At 50.8% G+C, this 17,290-nt stretch overlaps 1 protein-coding gene across 1 annotated transcript in view; it reads left to right on the top strand.

Annotated features, from left to right (window-relative positions):
• LOC309400738 (neuroligin-2-like) overlaps positions 1 to 16,963 on the top strand; it is a gene marked incomplete at its 3' end in the record, with an annotated part of 34,041 nt that extends 17,078 nt beyond the window's left edge. The window contains exons 3-6 of the mRNA XM_081969375.1: positions 5,180 to 5,329; positions 7,859 to 8,044; positions 10,611 to 11,400; positions 16,144 to 16,963. Coding sequence (XP_081825501.1) covers positions 5,180 to 5,329; positions 7,859 to 8,044; positions 10,611 to 11,400; positions 16,144 to 16,963 — 1,946 coding nt within the window. The remainder of the gene's footprint in view (positions 1 to 5,179; positions 5,330 to 7,858; positions 8,045 to 10,610; positions 11,401 to 16,143) is intronic.
• Positions 16,964 to 17,290: the final 327 nt, after the last annotated feature.

The following is a 17,290-nucleotide window of genomic DNA, read 5'->3' as shown; positions in this document are numbered from 1 at the left end:
GGAAATTCCAGGAAGCGCCTGCCCTGATCAGCCGCTTCTGGAAAGGATCCAGCAGAACATAAAGTCAATGTTCTTGATGTGATGTGAACGTTTTATCAAATGGACGGAGAACTCGGGATTCTCCCCACCGCTCCCCTCAAGTGACACCAAAGGTGGGTGGACTTCAGCTCCCAGAATTCCCCAGCCAACCGGGCCTGTTTTCCCCCCTCCTATTCCCTAGAACGGAGAGATTTGCAGAGAAAGGGATTAGAAGAGAGTAAACGGGGCCCGCCATGGGCTTACATATCAAAAGGCATGCCTTAGTGCCAGGGAATTCTGGGAGTTGAAGTCCCCCCGTCACTCTCAACTTCTGAGATCTTACTGAAGGACTGTGGTTGGGAACTGGGTGCCCAACAGTTTAGGACAGGGGTGTCCAAACCTGGGGACTTTAAGACTTGTGGACTTCAACTCCCAGAATTCCCCAGCCAGCATGGCTGGCTGGGGAATTCTGGGAGTTGAAGTCCACAAGTCTTAAAGTTCCCAAGTTTGGACACCCGAGGATGTCTCCCCAAGAGATCTTTCCAGAAGCGGGATGCTTCTCCTAGGACAGGAGTCGGCCACCTGCGGCTCGGGAGCCTCATGTGGCTCTTTTGCCCCAATGCTGTGACTCCCTGCCACCGATCAGCTTCACGTTGGATAGGGCTTTCAGTTCGGACAGGTAGAGGAAAAAGGACGCTGCGCTAGGAGGAGACTCTTTGGTGGGGCAACTGGACTTCCGGTCAGCTCCGGAATTGAACGGGGGGCTTCCTGGTTAGGACATTTGTGGCTCTTTGATTAAGGTTGCCGACCCCTGTGCTAGGAAGAGGCTCTTTTTGGCCCTCTTCTACTGTCTCATGTCACAATGGAAGACGCCCATGAATGACCCAACAGCAGCCTTAGAAGAAGACAACTGGAACCAGATATGAGGTGATGACCTTAAGTTCTTGAGATGTTTTCAGCTGCCCCAAATCAGTTCCTGGCTTCAACGAGGAGAAGAGTAGAGAGTTTGCATTGACTCAAGGATTCTCCCAGGCCTGACTTTTGGAAATGCGCTGGCACGTTGTTTGTTTTTACGATACTGGCAGGAGGCCAAATTCCCCACCTACGCGTCTTCGGGCTATTAGCTCCCCCATGTTTTCACTCCTGCTGGGAAAACGCCTGGCCGTCTGCAAGCTGTGATGCCTTCCAGATGTTTGGGGATGACTGGTTGAAAATCCGAGAGTTTCGGACACCCCATGTCACGTGGGGAGCGCCTCGCTGGGAATGATAGAGGAATCTGTACAACTTGAATAAGTTTGGGTAGAGATTAGAACCCTCCTTAACAGCCTAACCACAGTTGGAAGGGACCTTGGAGGTCTTCTAGTCCAACCCCCTGCTCAAGCAGGAGACCTTATACCATTCTGGACAGTTGGTTATCCAATCTCTTCTTAAAAACCTCCAGTGATGAAGCAAGCACCCACGATTTCTGGTGGCAGGCTGTTCTACCGCTGAATTGTTCTCCCTGTCAGGAAATTTCTCCTTAGTTCTAAGTTGCTTCTCTCCTTGATTAATTTCCATCCATCACTTCTTGTGCTGCCTTCTGGTGCTTTGGAGAATAGGTGGACCCCCTCTTTTTGTGATCTCACCCTAGTCCTTCTTTTCATTAAACTAGACATACCCAATTCTTGCAACCGTTGAGTGTGGCTAATTTCCATACCCCTGGTAGAATTTTGGTCCCTGAAGATGATGGATGGCTTAGAGAAGAGTTGGGTTGCTGCCGGTTTGGCCTGGATCGGGTGAACCAGTAGTAGCAGCAGGAGCACGGCGTCATGTGAGTGACCGTGCCTGAACCAGTAGTAAAAAAAATTAGCAACCCACCACTTGCTTACAGCGTGGTTTATCAACCTCGGCAACTTGTAAGATGGGTGGATTTCAACTCCCACAATTTCACTCGTACCCGCTAGAGCAGAGAGATCGAAGAGGAAGGGATTGCAAGAGAGTAAGCGTGCCACGACGGGTATCCGCGTCAAAAGGAATGGATCCGCGCCAGGGAATTCTGGGTGTTGAAATCCACCCATCTAACAAGTGACTAAGGTTGATCAAAAATACCGACCTAACCCCCGTATTCAGTGTGCAAGGAATTCTGGGAATAATCTTGGGGATCGAAGACCGTTGGTAAGGAAGTAGTGAGCGAGGTCTGTCATTTAGTTGTGGCGGTAGGAAATGTCGCTACTTAACCCACAAGTAAGATTTGATGTAACTATCATTCAAATTGCATGAAATCCATTGTGTACAATTAATACCACCCTTCGCTGCCCTTTGTCATTAATGTGGTTGGACAGCAATGTTTGGGAGCTAAATGAGCCGTTTCCAGAGGTCCTCCTGCCCAGATGTCGGATTCAGCCGATTCAGACCGGTTCAGGCAAATTGGGAGCAGCGACCTGTGGATGGGTGACCCACCCCGTCCCTGCCCACCCACCTTGGCTCCATGACGTCCTCTTTAGCCACGTTTTCTAAGCCACCTGCGAGCGTGCAAGCTGCAGGTGTGAGCAGAGCGCGTGGGTGGAAGGTGTGAATGCTGACGAAGCGAGTGTGTGCACGGGGGAAGGGGGGGCGAACCGGTGATAAACCTCTATGAAATCCACTCTGGTCCTCCTGTCCCATGATGATGACGAGAGGAAGTGGGGGCATTGCCAAGGCCACCCCTCAAGTCTCACAGGGTAAAGGAAAACAACCCTGTTCCTATGACCTGCTTAACTGAACAGAGAACATCATGCTGGAAGGGACCTCGAGAGGTCTTCTAGTCCAACCCCCAGCTCAGGGCAACAGGGAGAAAGTGATAGAAAGTTAATTTTAACTGCAAACAGCCAGTGGAAAAAGGAAGGAAGGAGGGAGGAGGGAGAGGGGGGGAGGAAAGGAGGGAAAGTGGGAGGGAGGATGGAAGAGAAAGGATGGGATGGAAGGATGGAGGAAGGAAGGAAAGGAAGAAGGGAAGGAAGAAGGAGAGGGAGGGGAGAAGGAGGAACAGAGAAAGTGGGAGGGAGCGAGTGAGGAAAGATGGAAGATGGGGTGGAGGAAGGAAGGAAGGAAAGAAGGAGGGAGGAAGAAAGGAAAGAATAGGAAGGAAGGAAGGATGAAGGGGAGGGAAAGAAAGTGGGAGGGAGCAAGGGAAAGGATGGAAGAGAAAGGATGGGATGGAGAAGGAAGGGAAGGAAGGAGGAAAGGAAGAAGAATGGAAGGAAAGAAGAAGGAAGGATGGGGGAGGAAGGGAGGGCAAGTGGGAAGGAAGGAGGATGGAAGAGAAAGGATGGGATGGAGGAAGGAAGGGAAGGAAGGAAGGAAGGAGAGGGAGGGATGGAAAGTCGGAGGGAGCGAGGGATAGAAGAGAAAGGATGGGATGGAGGAAAGAAAGAAAGGAAGGATGGAGAGGGAGGGGAGAGGGAGGGAGGGAGAGTTTGGTTTGGTTTATTTGGATTTATATGCCGCCCTTCTCCAAAAGGACTCAGGGCGGCGTACAACATTAAAAAACACACATCCCAAAAGTTAAAAAAGATTAAATCCATATCCAAAAAAAACAAACCGAATTTTTAAAAAAACAATACATTTAAAATAAGTTAAAATTAACAGGCCAGGCCGGCTTGCTGGAAAGTGGGAAGGAATGAGGCAGGAAAGATGGAAGAGAAATGATGGGATGGAGGAAGGAAGGAAAGGAGGGAGGGAGGAAGAAAGGATGAAGGGGAAGGAAAGAAAGTGGGAGGGAGCAAGGGAACGGATGGAAGAGAAAGGATGGGATGGAGGAAGGAAGGAAGGAAGGAGGGAGGGAGGAAGAAAGGATGAAGGGGAAGGAAAGAAAGTGGGAGGGAGCAAGGGAAAGGATGGAAGAGAAAGGATGGGATGGAGGAAGGAAGGAAGGAAGGAGAGTCATTTGCAAGGATCTTCCAGTGAGACAGCTGTGCAGCCCCCCCCCCTCAGGATGCCCAGAGACCCCCAAGGGTGCCCTTGCGCAGATGCAGGGGGGGGGGTCTGCCTTTTCCTCGCCCCTCCTCCCTGCTCCTTCCCCTCGGGGAAAGACGAGGGGAGGGGCCGAGTGGAAACTGCTAATTAAGACCTCCCTGCGCCTAATTAACGCTCTCCCCTTGCACTGAATTAATTAGGCTCCAGGTTGCCATGGAAATGGGGATGTGACCTAAAAACAGAAGCAGGGTTTTTTTTGGGGGGGGAGACAGGGGACCTTTGGTTGGTGGTGGGGTATTTTTTTTCCTTCCCCCCCCCAAAAAAAATTAGAGAGGTGGTTTTGCCGTTCGCGAGGAGGGTTGCCATTTGCCCGAATTCTTTGACTCAGGAAACTGGTTTTTCTCCCAGTAAAGGAAGGGCAAAAGTGGAGATCCAGATCAAACATCTCCAGAAGATGCCGAGAAGTTTGCAGCTTGGTTTATTGGACCCCCACCAACCTTTTGCCACCCCCCTGCAATGCCCCCCTGGCCCAGGTGCACCATCTCATCTCCTTCCCCCCTTTTAACTCCTGCTGCTGACCTTCCTCACCTCCTCCTTCTCTTCCTCCTCAAGTTAGGTTGCTCCCCCAAACCACCTGGTGGAAATCCAGATCTCCTTGTCTCCTGAGTGGTCCAGACGTGGTGGTCTCTCTCCCCCTCCCCCGTTGCCTCCTGCTCCCAGCCCTTCCTGAGCCCCCTGCAGCTCCCCCCCTGCAGCCTCTCCAGGTAGACCACCCTGGCCTCTTCAGGAGACCTCAGGTGTGGCCCTTGGGAGTCTCCTCCGCTGTCCTTTGTTGGGTTGAGGGTGCTTGGTTGGTCTCTTGAAGACCTGTCATGGCCCAGGCGACCTCATCCGTGCTACTCGATTCTCCTTGATTGGTTGGGTTGCTCATCTGTGGTCCCTTGAGGGTCCGTGGGTCAGGAGGTCGCCCCTCAACCCGGTGGCCTGAGGTTCTTTTGCCCTTACAACTCCTTTCTTTGTGACGGATGCTTCCTGGGTCCAAAGACTGGAGTGAGGTCCTTGGCTCCTTGAGTCTTCAGAAGAGGATGGAGGGCCACCTCCAGCCCCTTGAGGGCCTTCAGACGTTGTGGCTGTAGGCATCTCCACGGTCAGGATGGGGGGACCAAAGGATGGACTACTAGGAGTTGGTTTCCTCTGTCTCATGCCACTGACCTTTCTCGCCCCACAGATATCCGGGACAGTGGGAAAAAACCCGTCATGCTCTTCATCCATGGTGGATCGTACATGGAAGGCACCGGAAACATGTTTGATGGCAGTGTCCTGGCTGCGTATGGAAATGTGATTGTTGTCACCCTCAACTACCGGCTCGGCGTGCTGGGTATGGGGGAGAGGGGGTCCCAGGCTAGGCCTCTGCCTCGGGAGGGGTGGGAGTGGGGGCAACTTTCAGACTTGAGGACTTCAACTCCCAGAATTCCCCAGCCAGCAAACGCGGCCCCTTTAAGCCTTGAGGACTTCAACTCCCAGAATTCCCCAGCCAGCAAACGCGGCCCCTTTAAGGCTTGAGGACTTCAACTCCCAGAATTCCCCAGCCAGCAAACGCGGCCCCTTTAAGGGTTGAGGACTTCAACTCCCAGAATTCCCCAGCCAGCAAACGCGGCCCCTTTAAGGGTTGAGGACTTCAACTCCCAGAATTCCCCAGCCAGCAAACGCGGCCCCTTTAAGGCTTGAGGACTTCAACTCCCAGAATTCCCCAGCCAGCAAACGTGGCCCCTTTAAGGCAACGCTAGCGGAGGAATTCTGGGAGTTGAAGACCACAAGTCTTAAAGGAGACCCCTGATCTAATCCAACTGCTTCTGGGGTCAAAGAACGGGTAGAACCAGATCCGTGAGACCCCCTTCCTTTCCCAAAATAAATTGGGGGGGCTCTCCCAAGATGGCAACTTGAAGACTTATGGACTTCAACTCCCAGAATTCCCCAGCCACCATGAAGAAATCTGGCTAGATATCACTTTTTCTTTTGGGATGGGGTAAATTTTTTAAATAGATGGTGGGAATGCGGTTGACGTAATATATCTTCATTTCAGCCAATGGGAAAAAGAATGAAAAACGAAATTAATAAACAGGTTAAACTGTGAGCTAGAAAGATGGCAGGAGAATTCCATGGCACACGGGGGAATTCTGGGAGCTGAAGTCCACCCGTCTTAAAGTGAAACACAAAAGGATTGTGGGATTGTAAAGGAATGGCTTTAAAAACGGTTGTTGTGATCGCCCATTCCTATTGTGTAGCATTGTTGTGCAGTGAAACACACAATCCTGATTTTTAAATGGCTTTCCCCATAGTATTAAAAAAAAAATGCATTTTGCCCTGAAGCCCCCTCAGGCCATCTTTTGCTGTGGAGGATCGGCCCTGTAGTACAGCAAGCAGTTGTTCAGCCATGAGGTGGACGATGCCAGCTTGGGCATAAAAGTCTGCGGCCTTAAAGCGGGCATCGCATTGGCACGGGGTGTGGCTCCTTCCCCCCCTCCATTTACACTCCCCCTCTGGGCGTGAAATTTACCCAGGCACAGCAGAAATTAATATTTCATTAAAAAGTGTTGAATAATTAATGGCTGGGCCTCGTTATTTCCAGCAAAAGAGCCCCAGGATGGAGTAGATGATGAATTTTTGAAGGAGATCGGTCAGAAGTCGGTGCAAATGTTTAACCCAGCCCCCCCCCCCAAAAAAAGGGGGGGGGGGGAGAAAATATATATAGATATATAAAGATGCTTTCCGATCAATCGTGGTCTTTGGCTCCTTTCGTTTAAAATAGATCGCGGAGCCATTTCCACGGCTGGAATTAACCAGACCGGGCTGCTTCATCGAAGCGCATGGGCGCAAAATTGGCCTAGCATCGATATCAGAGAAAGGATTGAAATAAAATAAAATAAAAAGGGAACGGAAGAGAAATTTTTGACTCTGAAGTCAGCGGCCTCCAACCATCGCCGCTTTAAGACTTGGGGACTTCAACTCCCAGAATCCCCCAAACCAGGTAGGACAATTGAATGGGAAACAGATATGCTGGCTGGGGAATTCTGGGAGTTGAAGTCCCCAAGTCTTAAAGTGGCGATGGTTGGTGACCCCTGCTTTTCTCAACTGTGGCCCTCTTTAAGACGGATCGACTTCAACTCCCAGAATTCCCCAGCCACCATATCCGTTTCCCACTAAATTGCCACGCCATCCAGCCCACCTTTATCGCTTTTATTAATTTAGCTTACTGTGGCTTATTTTTTTTCACTTTGCTGAAATCAAGGTATATTATATCGAGCACATTCCCACCCTCTATTTAAAAAGTTACTCTATCTAAAAAAAAATGCGATAAATGTAGCATAGCCATATTTCCTTTGGTCCTACCCGTGCTGAAGTCTGGTCAACCCTTGCTGGCTGGGGGATTCTGGGAGTTGAAGTCCATCAGTTTTAAAATCGCCATGTTTGGAGACCCTTGCAGTATTCCGCACCCTTGGCCCCTTCTAAGACGGGTGGGCTTCAACTCCCAGAATTCCCCCAGCCAGCCTATCGGTTTCCCACTTAATTTTCATTTCATCTAGCCCAACTTTAACCTGTTTATGAAGCTGGCTTCTCGTCGGTTACTGTTTCACTTTGCTGAAATCAAGGTATATTACGTCAGCTGCATACCCACTGTCTATTTTTTAAAAAAATTGCGCAGTCCAAAAAATGTGATATCGGTGGTCGATTTCTTCTTGTCCTGCCCGTTGCTACATTCTGCTAAACACTTGCTGGCTGGGGGATTCTGGGAGTTGGAGTCCACTCAACGTGAAGTAGCGAAGGTTGAGCTACACCGCTATAAATCCGGATCAAGAGCGACCTAATAGATGCTTGTTTTCCTGATTTCTTCCTTTTCTCGCGACAGGGTTTATGAGCACCGGGGACCAGTCGGCCAAGGGGAACTACGGACTCCTCGACCAGATCCAAGCCTTGCGGTGGCTGAACGAGAATATCGGACATTTCGGGGGCGATCCGGAACGCATCACCATCTTTGGATCTGGTGCTGGTGCTTCCTGCGTCAATCTGCTCATCCTGTCTCATCACTCGGAAGGTATTGCTGCACCGGCCGTGGATGATGGGAGTGGTGGTGGGAGCGGCGGGGAGTGATGTTGTCCCGGGAGTGTCGGGGCGCAAAAAAACCCCCAGGAACCGGGGTGATTCAAATGAGTCTTACGAACACAATGGAGTCCGTTGCTAAGGGAGACAATTGCTAAGTGGGTTTGGCCCCATTTTACGACCTCTCTTGCCATGGTTGTTAGGTGAATCCCATGGTTGTTTCGTCCCTTTTTTTCAGCGACATTCGCAAATTAGTGGCAGATAAGAGTTAACAGAATTCAAGGAAGGCTGGACTTTTTCCCATTGCTGAAATCAAAGTTATATTACGTCGACTACATGCCCACCATCTATTAAATTTATTTTACGACCTCTCTTGCCACAGTTGTTAGGTGAATCCCACAGTTGTTCAGTCCCTTTTTTTTCAGTGACATTTGAACGGTCACTAAATGAGCTGTTGTGAATTGAGGACTACCTGTACAAACTCATTCCAGGCTACCTCTCAACAAACTAGCGTTTACTGGCGGTCAAGGGCAAATTAGTGGCTGATAAGAGTTAAGAGAATTCAAGGAAGGCTGGATTTTCCCATTGCTGAAATCAAAGTTATATTACGTCGACTAAATTCCCACCATCTATTAAAAAAAACCACCCCACCCAAAAGAAAATATGCGATCGATGTTGTCTAGCCATATTTCTTCTAGTCCTACCCATGTTGAATTCTGGTCAACCCTCGGTGGCTGGAGAATTCTTCACCCCTCCCTCCTTCAGGCTCAGCCTGGTCATCTACTGCATTCAGTTTTGGTCACCATGATGTAGAAAAGATGTGGAGACTCTGGAAAGAGTGCAGAGAAGAGCAACAAAGAGGATTAGGGGACTGGAGGCTAAAACATATGAAGAACGGTTGCAGGAACTGGGAATGTCTAGTCTGATGAAAAGAAGGACTGGGGAGACATGATAGCAGTCTTCCAATATCTCAGGGGTTGCCACAAAGAAGAGGGAGTCCAACTATTCTCCAAGGCACCTGAGGGTAGAACAAGAAGCAATGGGTGGAAACTAATGAAGGAGAGAAGCAACTTAGAACTGAGGAGAAACTTCCTGACAGTGAGAACAATTCATCAGTGGAACAGAAGTTGCCTCCAGAAGTTGTGAATGCCCCAACACTGGAAGTCTTTAAGAAGATGTTGGATAGCCATTTGTCTGAAACGGTATAGGGTTTCCTGCCTAGGCAGGGGGTTGGACTAGAAGACCTCCGAGGTCCCTTCCAACTCTGCTATTGTATTGTATTGTATTGTATTGTATTGTATTGTATCTCCTCCTCCGAAGGCTGTGGGTTCAGGACATGCCAGGGTTTGCGATGTTGGGGCAACCGTGGGATGGATCTCCTGAATTTCAGGATGGAATGGATCAGGCAGCTTGTAGGGACTCTTAACTAAGGTTTGTCCACATTGAGACAAGGGAGAAAGGGTTGGAAAAAGGAATTAAAGTGGGAGGCGTGAAAAGAGACGGACGACATCTTATGTCTCCGTCCATCCATCCATTTACAGGTAATCCTTGGCTTACAACAGTTCATTTAGTGACCGTTCAAAGTTACAATGGCACTGACGTGTGACCATTTTTCACACTTACGACTGCTGGAGCCTCCCCATGGACACGTGATCAAAAGGAGAGAAAATGGGGGTGGGTGGGGGGAGGGAGGGCAGAAGGAGGGGAGATATAGAAGGTGAGGAGGAAGGAAGGAAGGAAGGAAGGGAAATATAGAGGGGTGAGGAAGGAAGGAAGGAAGGAAGGAGAGGGAAAGGAAAGAAGGAAGGAGAGAGAAAGGAAGGGAGATATACGTAGCAAGGTGAGGAAGAAGAAAGGAAGGAAGGAAGATATAGAGAGGTGAGTAAGGAAGGGAGGGAGGGAGGCAGGGAGAGAGATATAGAAGGTGAGGAGGAAGGGAGGGAGGGAGGGAGGCAGGGAGGAAGGAAGGAAGGAAGGGAAATATAGCTAAGTGAGGAAGAAGAAAGGAAGGAAGGAAAATATAGAGGGGCAAGGAAGGAAGGAGAGGGAAAGGAAAGGAAGGAAGAAGGAAGGAGAGAGAAAGGAAGGAAGGGAGATATACGTAGCAAGGTGAGGAAGAAGAAAGGAAGGAAGGAAGATATAGAGGGGTGAGGAAGGAAGAAAGGGAGGGAGGGAGGGAGAGATAAAAGGTGATGAGGAGGAAGGAAGGAAGGAAGGAATGGAAATGAGGAAAAGGAAGGAAGCTGTAGTGGCTTAGTAGTTAGAGTGCTGTATTTCAGGCTAATTCTGCCCATAGCCAGCAGTTCGAATCTCACCAGGCTCAAGGTGGACTCAGCCTTCTGTGGTGGGTAAAATGAGGACCCAGATGGTTAGGTGGGGCAAGAGGCTGACTCTATAAACCGCTTAGAGAGGGCAGTAAAAGCACTTACGAAGCGGTATATAAGTCTAAGCGCTGTTGCTATCCTACCCTCTACGTTCTAACCTTAGAGCCGGTAACCATTGCCTGCTGGGCTGTCCGTCCCTCGGTCGCTGACCCCTCTTTTCCTTCCCCACCCCTACAGGTCTGTTCCAGAAAGCCATCGCGCAGAGTGGCACCGCCATCTCCAGCTGGTCCGTCAACTACCAGCCACTCAAATACACCCGCATGTTGGCCTCCAAAGTCGGCTGTGACCACATGGACACCGGCAGTACGGTGGAGTGCCTACGGCGGAAACCTTACCGGGAGCTGGTGGACCAGGACATCCAGCCCGCCCGATACCACATCGCCTTTGGCCCCGTGGTGGACGGTGACGTGGTCCCCGACGACCCGGAGATCCTGATGCAGCAAGGCGAATTCCTCAACTACGACATCCTGATCGGGGTCAACCAAGGGGAGGGCCTGAAGTTCGTGGAGGACTCCATGGAGAACGAGGACGGCATCTCGGCCAGCTACTTCGACTTCACCATCTCCAACTTCGTGGACAACCTCTACGGCTACCCGGAAGGCAAGGACATCCTGAGGGAGACCATCAAGTTCATGTACACCGACTGGGCGGACCGAGACAACGGCGAGATGCGCCGGAAAACCCTGCTGGCTCTCTTCACGGATCACCAGTGGGTGGCACCAGCCGTGGCCACGGCGAAGCTCCACGCCGAGTATCAGTCGCCCGTCTTCTTCTACACCTTCTACCACCACTGCCAGACGGATACGCGGCCCGAGTGGGCGGACGCGGCCCACGGGGATGAGATCCCCTACGTCTTCGGGGTGCCCATGATTGGGGCCACGGACCTCTTTCCTTGCAACTTTTCCAAGAACGACGTCATGCTGAGCGCCGTGGTTATGACCTACTGGACCAATTTTGCAAAGACAGGGTGAGACGATGAGGATGAGGATGTCAAAGGAGATTCTCGGGTCGGCCGAGTGGCGGTTGTCCCCCAAATGCTTTCTTTTTTTTTCCTTCAAGAGGCAACTGGACTGTCTTGGTTTTTTTCTTTAAAGACGTTTCGCTTCAGAGAAAAAGCAGAAAGTCCAGTTGTCTCTGGAAATAGCACCTTTGGGAGGGAGGGAGGGAGAGAAAAAGAAAGAAAGAAAGAAAGAAAGAAAGAAAGAAAGAAAGAAAGAAAGAAAGAAAGAAAGAAAGAACAGAAAGAGAAAGAAAGGAAAGAAGGATAGAAAGGAAGGATAGAAAGAAAGAAAATAAAGGAAAAAAGGAAGGATAGAAAGAAGGGAAGGATAGAAAGAAAGAAAAAAGAAAGAAAGGATAGAAAGGAAGAAAGGAAGAAAGAAAGGAAGGAAGGCTAGAAAAAGAAAAAAGGAAGGAAAAAAGAAAGATAGAAAGAGGAAGGAAGGAAGGAAAGAGAAAGAGAAAGAGAAAAAGGAAGGAAGGAAGAAAAAGGAAGAAGGAAAAAGGAAGAAGGAAAAAGGAAGAGAAAGAAAAAAGGAAGGAAGAAAGAAAGGAAGGAAGAAAGAGGAAAAGAAAAAAGGAAGAAGAGAAAAAGGAAAAGGGAAGGAAGAAAGGAAGAAAGAAAGAAAGAAAGAAAGAATCTTAGAACCAGAGTAGTGTAAGGAACCTTGGAGGTCTCCTAGTCCAACCCAAAAGTTGTCCCAAACTTTCTTGGTTTTCCTTTGAAGATGTTTCTCTTCTCATCCAAGAAGTTTCCTCAGCTCTGACTTGCATGGAGGGGAAGGGAAGGATTGATCCTCCTTGCAGACAAAGCTGTCATTCTTTTTAGAGGGTCATTGAGGCCACCTGGGGGTCTCTCTGTGTCCTCGAGGCCACCTGAGTGGTGGAAACGGGGGGGGGGGGGGTGACTACAACCCAGCTCCTTTCAGCCGTTCCACAAAGGCTCCACACCGGTTTTCACTGTCAACCCCGAGGACTCAGAGGAACCTCCAAGTGGCCTCAAGGACCCTCTCAAAGGATGCAAAGGACCAGCTCTCTGCAAGGAGCATCAATCCTTCCCTTCCCCACCACTTTCCTGTCGGGGCCCAAGAAACTCCTTGGATGAGAAGCAAAACATCTGCAAAGAAAAAGCAAGAAAGTCCAGTTGCCTCTGGAAAAAGAACCTTTGGGAGAAAGAAAGGGGGAGAGAGGGGGGGAGAGAAAGAAGGAAAGAAAAAGAAAGAAGAAGGAAGGAAGGAAGGGGAAGGAAGGAAGGAAAGAAAAAGGAAGGAAGAGGAAGAAAAGAAAGAAAGGAAGGAAGGAAGGAAGGGAGGAAAGAAAAGGAAGAGAAAGAAAGAAAGAAAGAAAGAAAGAAAGAAAGAAAGAAAGAAAGAAAGGGGAAGGACAGAATGAGGAAGTAAAGAAAGAAGGAAAGAAAGAAAGAAAGAGAATCCCTAACCCTAACTGCAGTGATTCGCTTAACAACTATAGCAAGAAAGGTCGTAAAATGGGGGCAAACTCAATGAACTCCATGTTTTCGCTTAGGAACAAAAAAACTTTGGCTGCGCGTGACTTGTAGAAAAGTTTGATCAGCTCCGTCAATAAGGCGGTTTTCCTTTCGTCGTAAAAAGGGGATGAGAAACGGTCTTCCTCCCACCCTTGGAAGAGGATTGGTTAGAAATGGGGCTATTTGAGGGGGGGGCTCTGGGAAGCCAAAAGGGGCCCTTCCAGCCCAGCCAAACTGGAGCTGCAGAGAAGGGACTCTCCAGAATGCCTGGGAAGGGGCGAGGGGGGGGCGGAAGGGACGGGGGGGGGGCATGGCTGGCACCCAGCCAAGATGGAGACCCTGGCCCGTCCTATTGGTAGTAGGGTCAGTGGTCCCAGTCCACTCCCTGGGAGAACGCCTGGCCCGTAGGAGAGAATATTGGTGGCTTTCTTGCATTTATTGGCAAGGAGGTGAGGAGGAGAAGAGAAAAGAGGAGGAGGAAGAGGAGAGGAGGAAGAGGAGGAAGAGAAGGAGGAGGAAGAAATGTGCTCTCTGAGCTGGGTGGTTTTCCGTGCAGACGTTTCATGACCCAACTAGGGAACATCATCAGTGCTAGAAGAGAGAGGGGTTTATGAAGAGGAGGAGGAGGTGGAGGAGACTTTGTGGGGTCCTTGATGAACCCCCTTCTAGCACTGATGGTGTTCCCTGGTCAGGCGTTGAAACGTCTGCACAGGAAAACCACCAAGGGAAGATCTCTTGCCTTTCCTACGAAGGAAAAGTTCCCCTCCTCCAGAACAGGCCATAAAGTCACCTGGCCGCACTTCCTCTTCCTCCCAGCCATGCTGAATTCTGGGAGCTGAAGTCCACAAGTCTTAAATGAGCATAATTTCTTTCCTTCCTTCTCCCTTCTCATCCCTCCCTCCCTCTTTCTTTTTATTTCTTTCTCTTTCCTTTCTTTCTTCACATCCTTCCTTCTTTTACTTCCTTTTCTTTTACTACCTTCTTTCCTCCCTTCCTCCCCTCCTTTTCTTTCTTTCTTTCCTTCCTTCCTTCCTCTGCCCCACCCCCTCCCCCCTCACTTTCTTCCCCTTTTCTTCACCTCTTCACATCCTTCCCTCTTTTACTTCCTTCCTCCCTTCCCCTCTTTCTTTCTTTCTTTCCTTCCTCTGTCCCACCCCCTCCCTCACTTTCTTCCCCTTCTTTTCTTCACCTCTTCACACCCTTCCTTCTTTTACTTCCTTCCTCCCTTCCCCTCTTTCTTTCTTTCCTTCCTTCCTCTGTCCCACCCCCTCCCTCCCTCCCTCCCTTTCCTCCCCTTCCGTCTTTCCTTAAATGAGCATAATTTGGAGACCCCTGGCTTAAAGAAATAAGTGGGTGAGAATTGGCAACATCCAGAAGCAAAAGAATTATTCCTGTCCCCTCCCTAATTTCGAAGCATGACACCCCTCCAATTAATACCCCCCACACACACACAAAAAGGGCAGACTTCCTAAGTTGTTTTTGGGTGGGGGGGACAACTCAGAAGCGGTGGATGTCTGTTTGGGGGCTGGCCAAGGAAATGTGTGCCTCTGCCCTCTTGGTCCCAGCTTTCCCCCAGCCCGCCAGGTATCCTCAACAACCCCAGCTCCCATCATCCTCAGACTGCAGAGGCCCAGCTGGAATCAGAGCGATTGAGGTGAGCCCAGAGATGCCCCGATGCAGCCTCCTGCCCCATGGCTGAATAAGTCTCCGGCAGGGGTGAAAGGCTGCCGGTTTGGGCCGGTTTGCACGAAGTGGTTGGGAAAAAAGGGCTATTGGTTTCCAGAACCAGTTGTAAAAAAATACTAAAAAAAAGTTTTTAAAAAATGTTCCGGCAATCCCACATCTGAGCTTCTTCTCTTTTTTTTACACTTTTTAAGCATTTTTTTTACTACAGGTTCTTTGGAAACGCGGGGGTGGGGGGAGGTCTGTTTTTGCTCCTGGGGGGGGGGTGCTGAGACAGAAAGAGAGAGAGAGTGAGGGAGAGAGAGAGAGAGAGAGAGAGAAAGAAAGAAAGAAAGAAAGAGAGAGAGAGAGAAAGAACAAAAGAAAGAGAGAGAGAGAGAGAGAGAGAGAATGGAAGGAAGGAAGGAAAGAAAGAAAGGAAGGAATGAAGGAAAGAAGGGAGAAAGAAAGAAAGAGAAAGAAAGAAGGGAGGAGGAAAGAGAGAGAGAAAGAAAGAGAAAGGGAGAAAGATGGAAAGACAGGAGGAAGGAAGGAAGGAAGAGAAAGAGAAAGAAAAAGAAAGGAAGAAGGGAGGAAGGAAGGAAGGAAGGAAGGGAGAAAGAAGGAAAGAAGGAAGGAAGGAAGGAAGGGGGAAAGAAAGAAGGAAAGAAAGAGAGAGAGACAGAAACAGAGACAGAGAGAGAAAGAAAGGGAGAAAGGAAGAAAAAGAAAGGAAGGGAGGGAGAGAGGGAGGGAGGGAGGGGAAAAAAAGAGGAAGGACTACAAACCAGGCACTAGACGCAGCTTCAGAGGATAATCCAGGGCTGGAAGGGACCTGGAGGTCATCTACTCCAACCCTGCGCCAGCAGGACATTGTTAAAGCGAGTTTCTGTCTTTTGATCCCCCAGTTACATGACTACATAGCCACGCCCACCCAGTCACATGACTCTCACCAAGCCACGCCCCCAAGTCATGGCGACAGAAGCGGTAGAAATGTAGATGCTCCTCTCCTTGATCAGTTTCCATCCGTTGCTTCTTGTCCTCCGGTGCTTTGGAGAATAATTTGACACACACACACACCCTCTTCGTTGGGGCAGCCCCTCAAATACTGGAATATCATACTGCTAACCCTGTTGTTAGGCAAACAGAATAGCGCAGTTGGAAGGGGCCTTGGAGGTTGTCTAGTCCAACCCCCTGCTCAGGGAGGAAACCCTACACCAGGGATGTCCAACTGGATTTCTTTGAGGGCCCCATCACCATCGTAGTTCTCTGCCGGGCCAGCGGAGTGCTGCAGGAGGCCATCCAGGCCGAAAGCGGGGTGCGGAGAGGCTGTGCGTGGCCTCTTGCGCCCCATTTTGGCTACCATTGGCCAATCCTTTGCTATTTCCAGGCTGAATGTAAGCCCCCCGCGGGCCTTGAGTTTGACATCCTTGCCCTACAGCATTCCGGATAAATGGAATGGACTTCCGGTGCCAAGCTGTTCCACAGGTTAATTGTTCTGCTTCTCTCCTTGATTCGTTTCCACCCATTTCTCTTTTCTTTCTCTCTCCCCCCTCCCCACAGGGACCCCAACCAGCCTGTGCCACAGGACACCAAGTTCATCCACACCAAGCCGAACCGCTTCGAGGAGGTGGTGTGGACCAAATTCAACACCAAGGACAAGCAGTACCTGCACATCGGTTTGAAACCCCGCGTCCGGGACAACTACCGCGCCAACAAGGTGGCCTTCTGGCTGGAGCTGGTGCCCCACCTCCACAACCTCCACGAGCCCCCCTACACCTCCACCACCACCCGGGTGCCCCCTTACGTCACCCGCTGGCCCAGCACCCGGGTGGGCCCAAGCACAACGCGCCAGCCCATCGCCACGCTCCCTCCGGACGAAGACGACGTGGCGCGCCCGCCCCGCTACGTGCCCTTCCCGGGAGACACGCGGGACTACTCCACCGAACTGAGCGTGACGGTGGCGGTGGGCGCCTCCCTGCTCTTCCTCAACATCCTGGCCTTCGCCGCCCTCTACTACAAGCGGGACAAGCGCCACGAGCTGCGGAGCGGACGGCGGCTGAGTCCCCAGCGCAGCGCCGCCAACGACTTGGTGCACGGCGGCCAGGAAGAAGAGATCATGTCGCTACAGATCAAACACTTGGAGCATGATGCGCACGATCTGGAGCCCTTGCGACCGCATGAAATCCTACGCCCCGCCTGCCCTCCCGACTACACCCTGGCCCTTCGCCGGGCGCCCGACGATGTGCCCCTGATGACCCCGAACACCATAACCATGATCCCCAGCACCATCACGGGTATGCAAGCCTTACACCCCTTCAACACCTTCCCCACCGGACACAACAACACCCTCCCTCACCCTCACTCCACCACCCGTGTATAGTCGTCCTTGGTGCCCAAAGATCCCCGGCGGGAGGGGGGGGTTGTCTTGCCAACCTCCTGCCCCCCAGGGGGAGGCCCTCTTCCCGCCTTTGGCCCGTACGAGGCCTTTTATATCACACTGGGGAGAAACGGCAACAGAGGGGGAGCCCGGTGGGGGTCGGCCACCCCTTCACCCAGATCCAATGGCACCTGGGCACACCCGCCATCCTGCAGGACGTGGCACGGCACAGAAGTCCTCCCTGCGTGGGCGTCCGCTGTACTTCCGAGGAGTCAAGGCGTGGGGCTGGAAGGGGGGGCATAACGGCATCCTTCCGCTCGAGCATAGAGA

This window comes from Natrix helvetica (genome assembly GCF_964273705.1).
Source record: "Natrix helvetica genome assembly, chromosome: W".
NCBI lineage: Eukaryota > Metazoa > Chordata > Lepidosauria > Squamata > Natricidae > Natrix > Natrix helvetica.
This window is presented reverse-complemented; position numbering and strand designations above follow the sequence as displayed.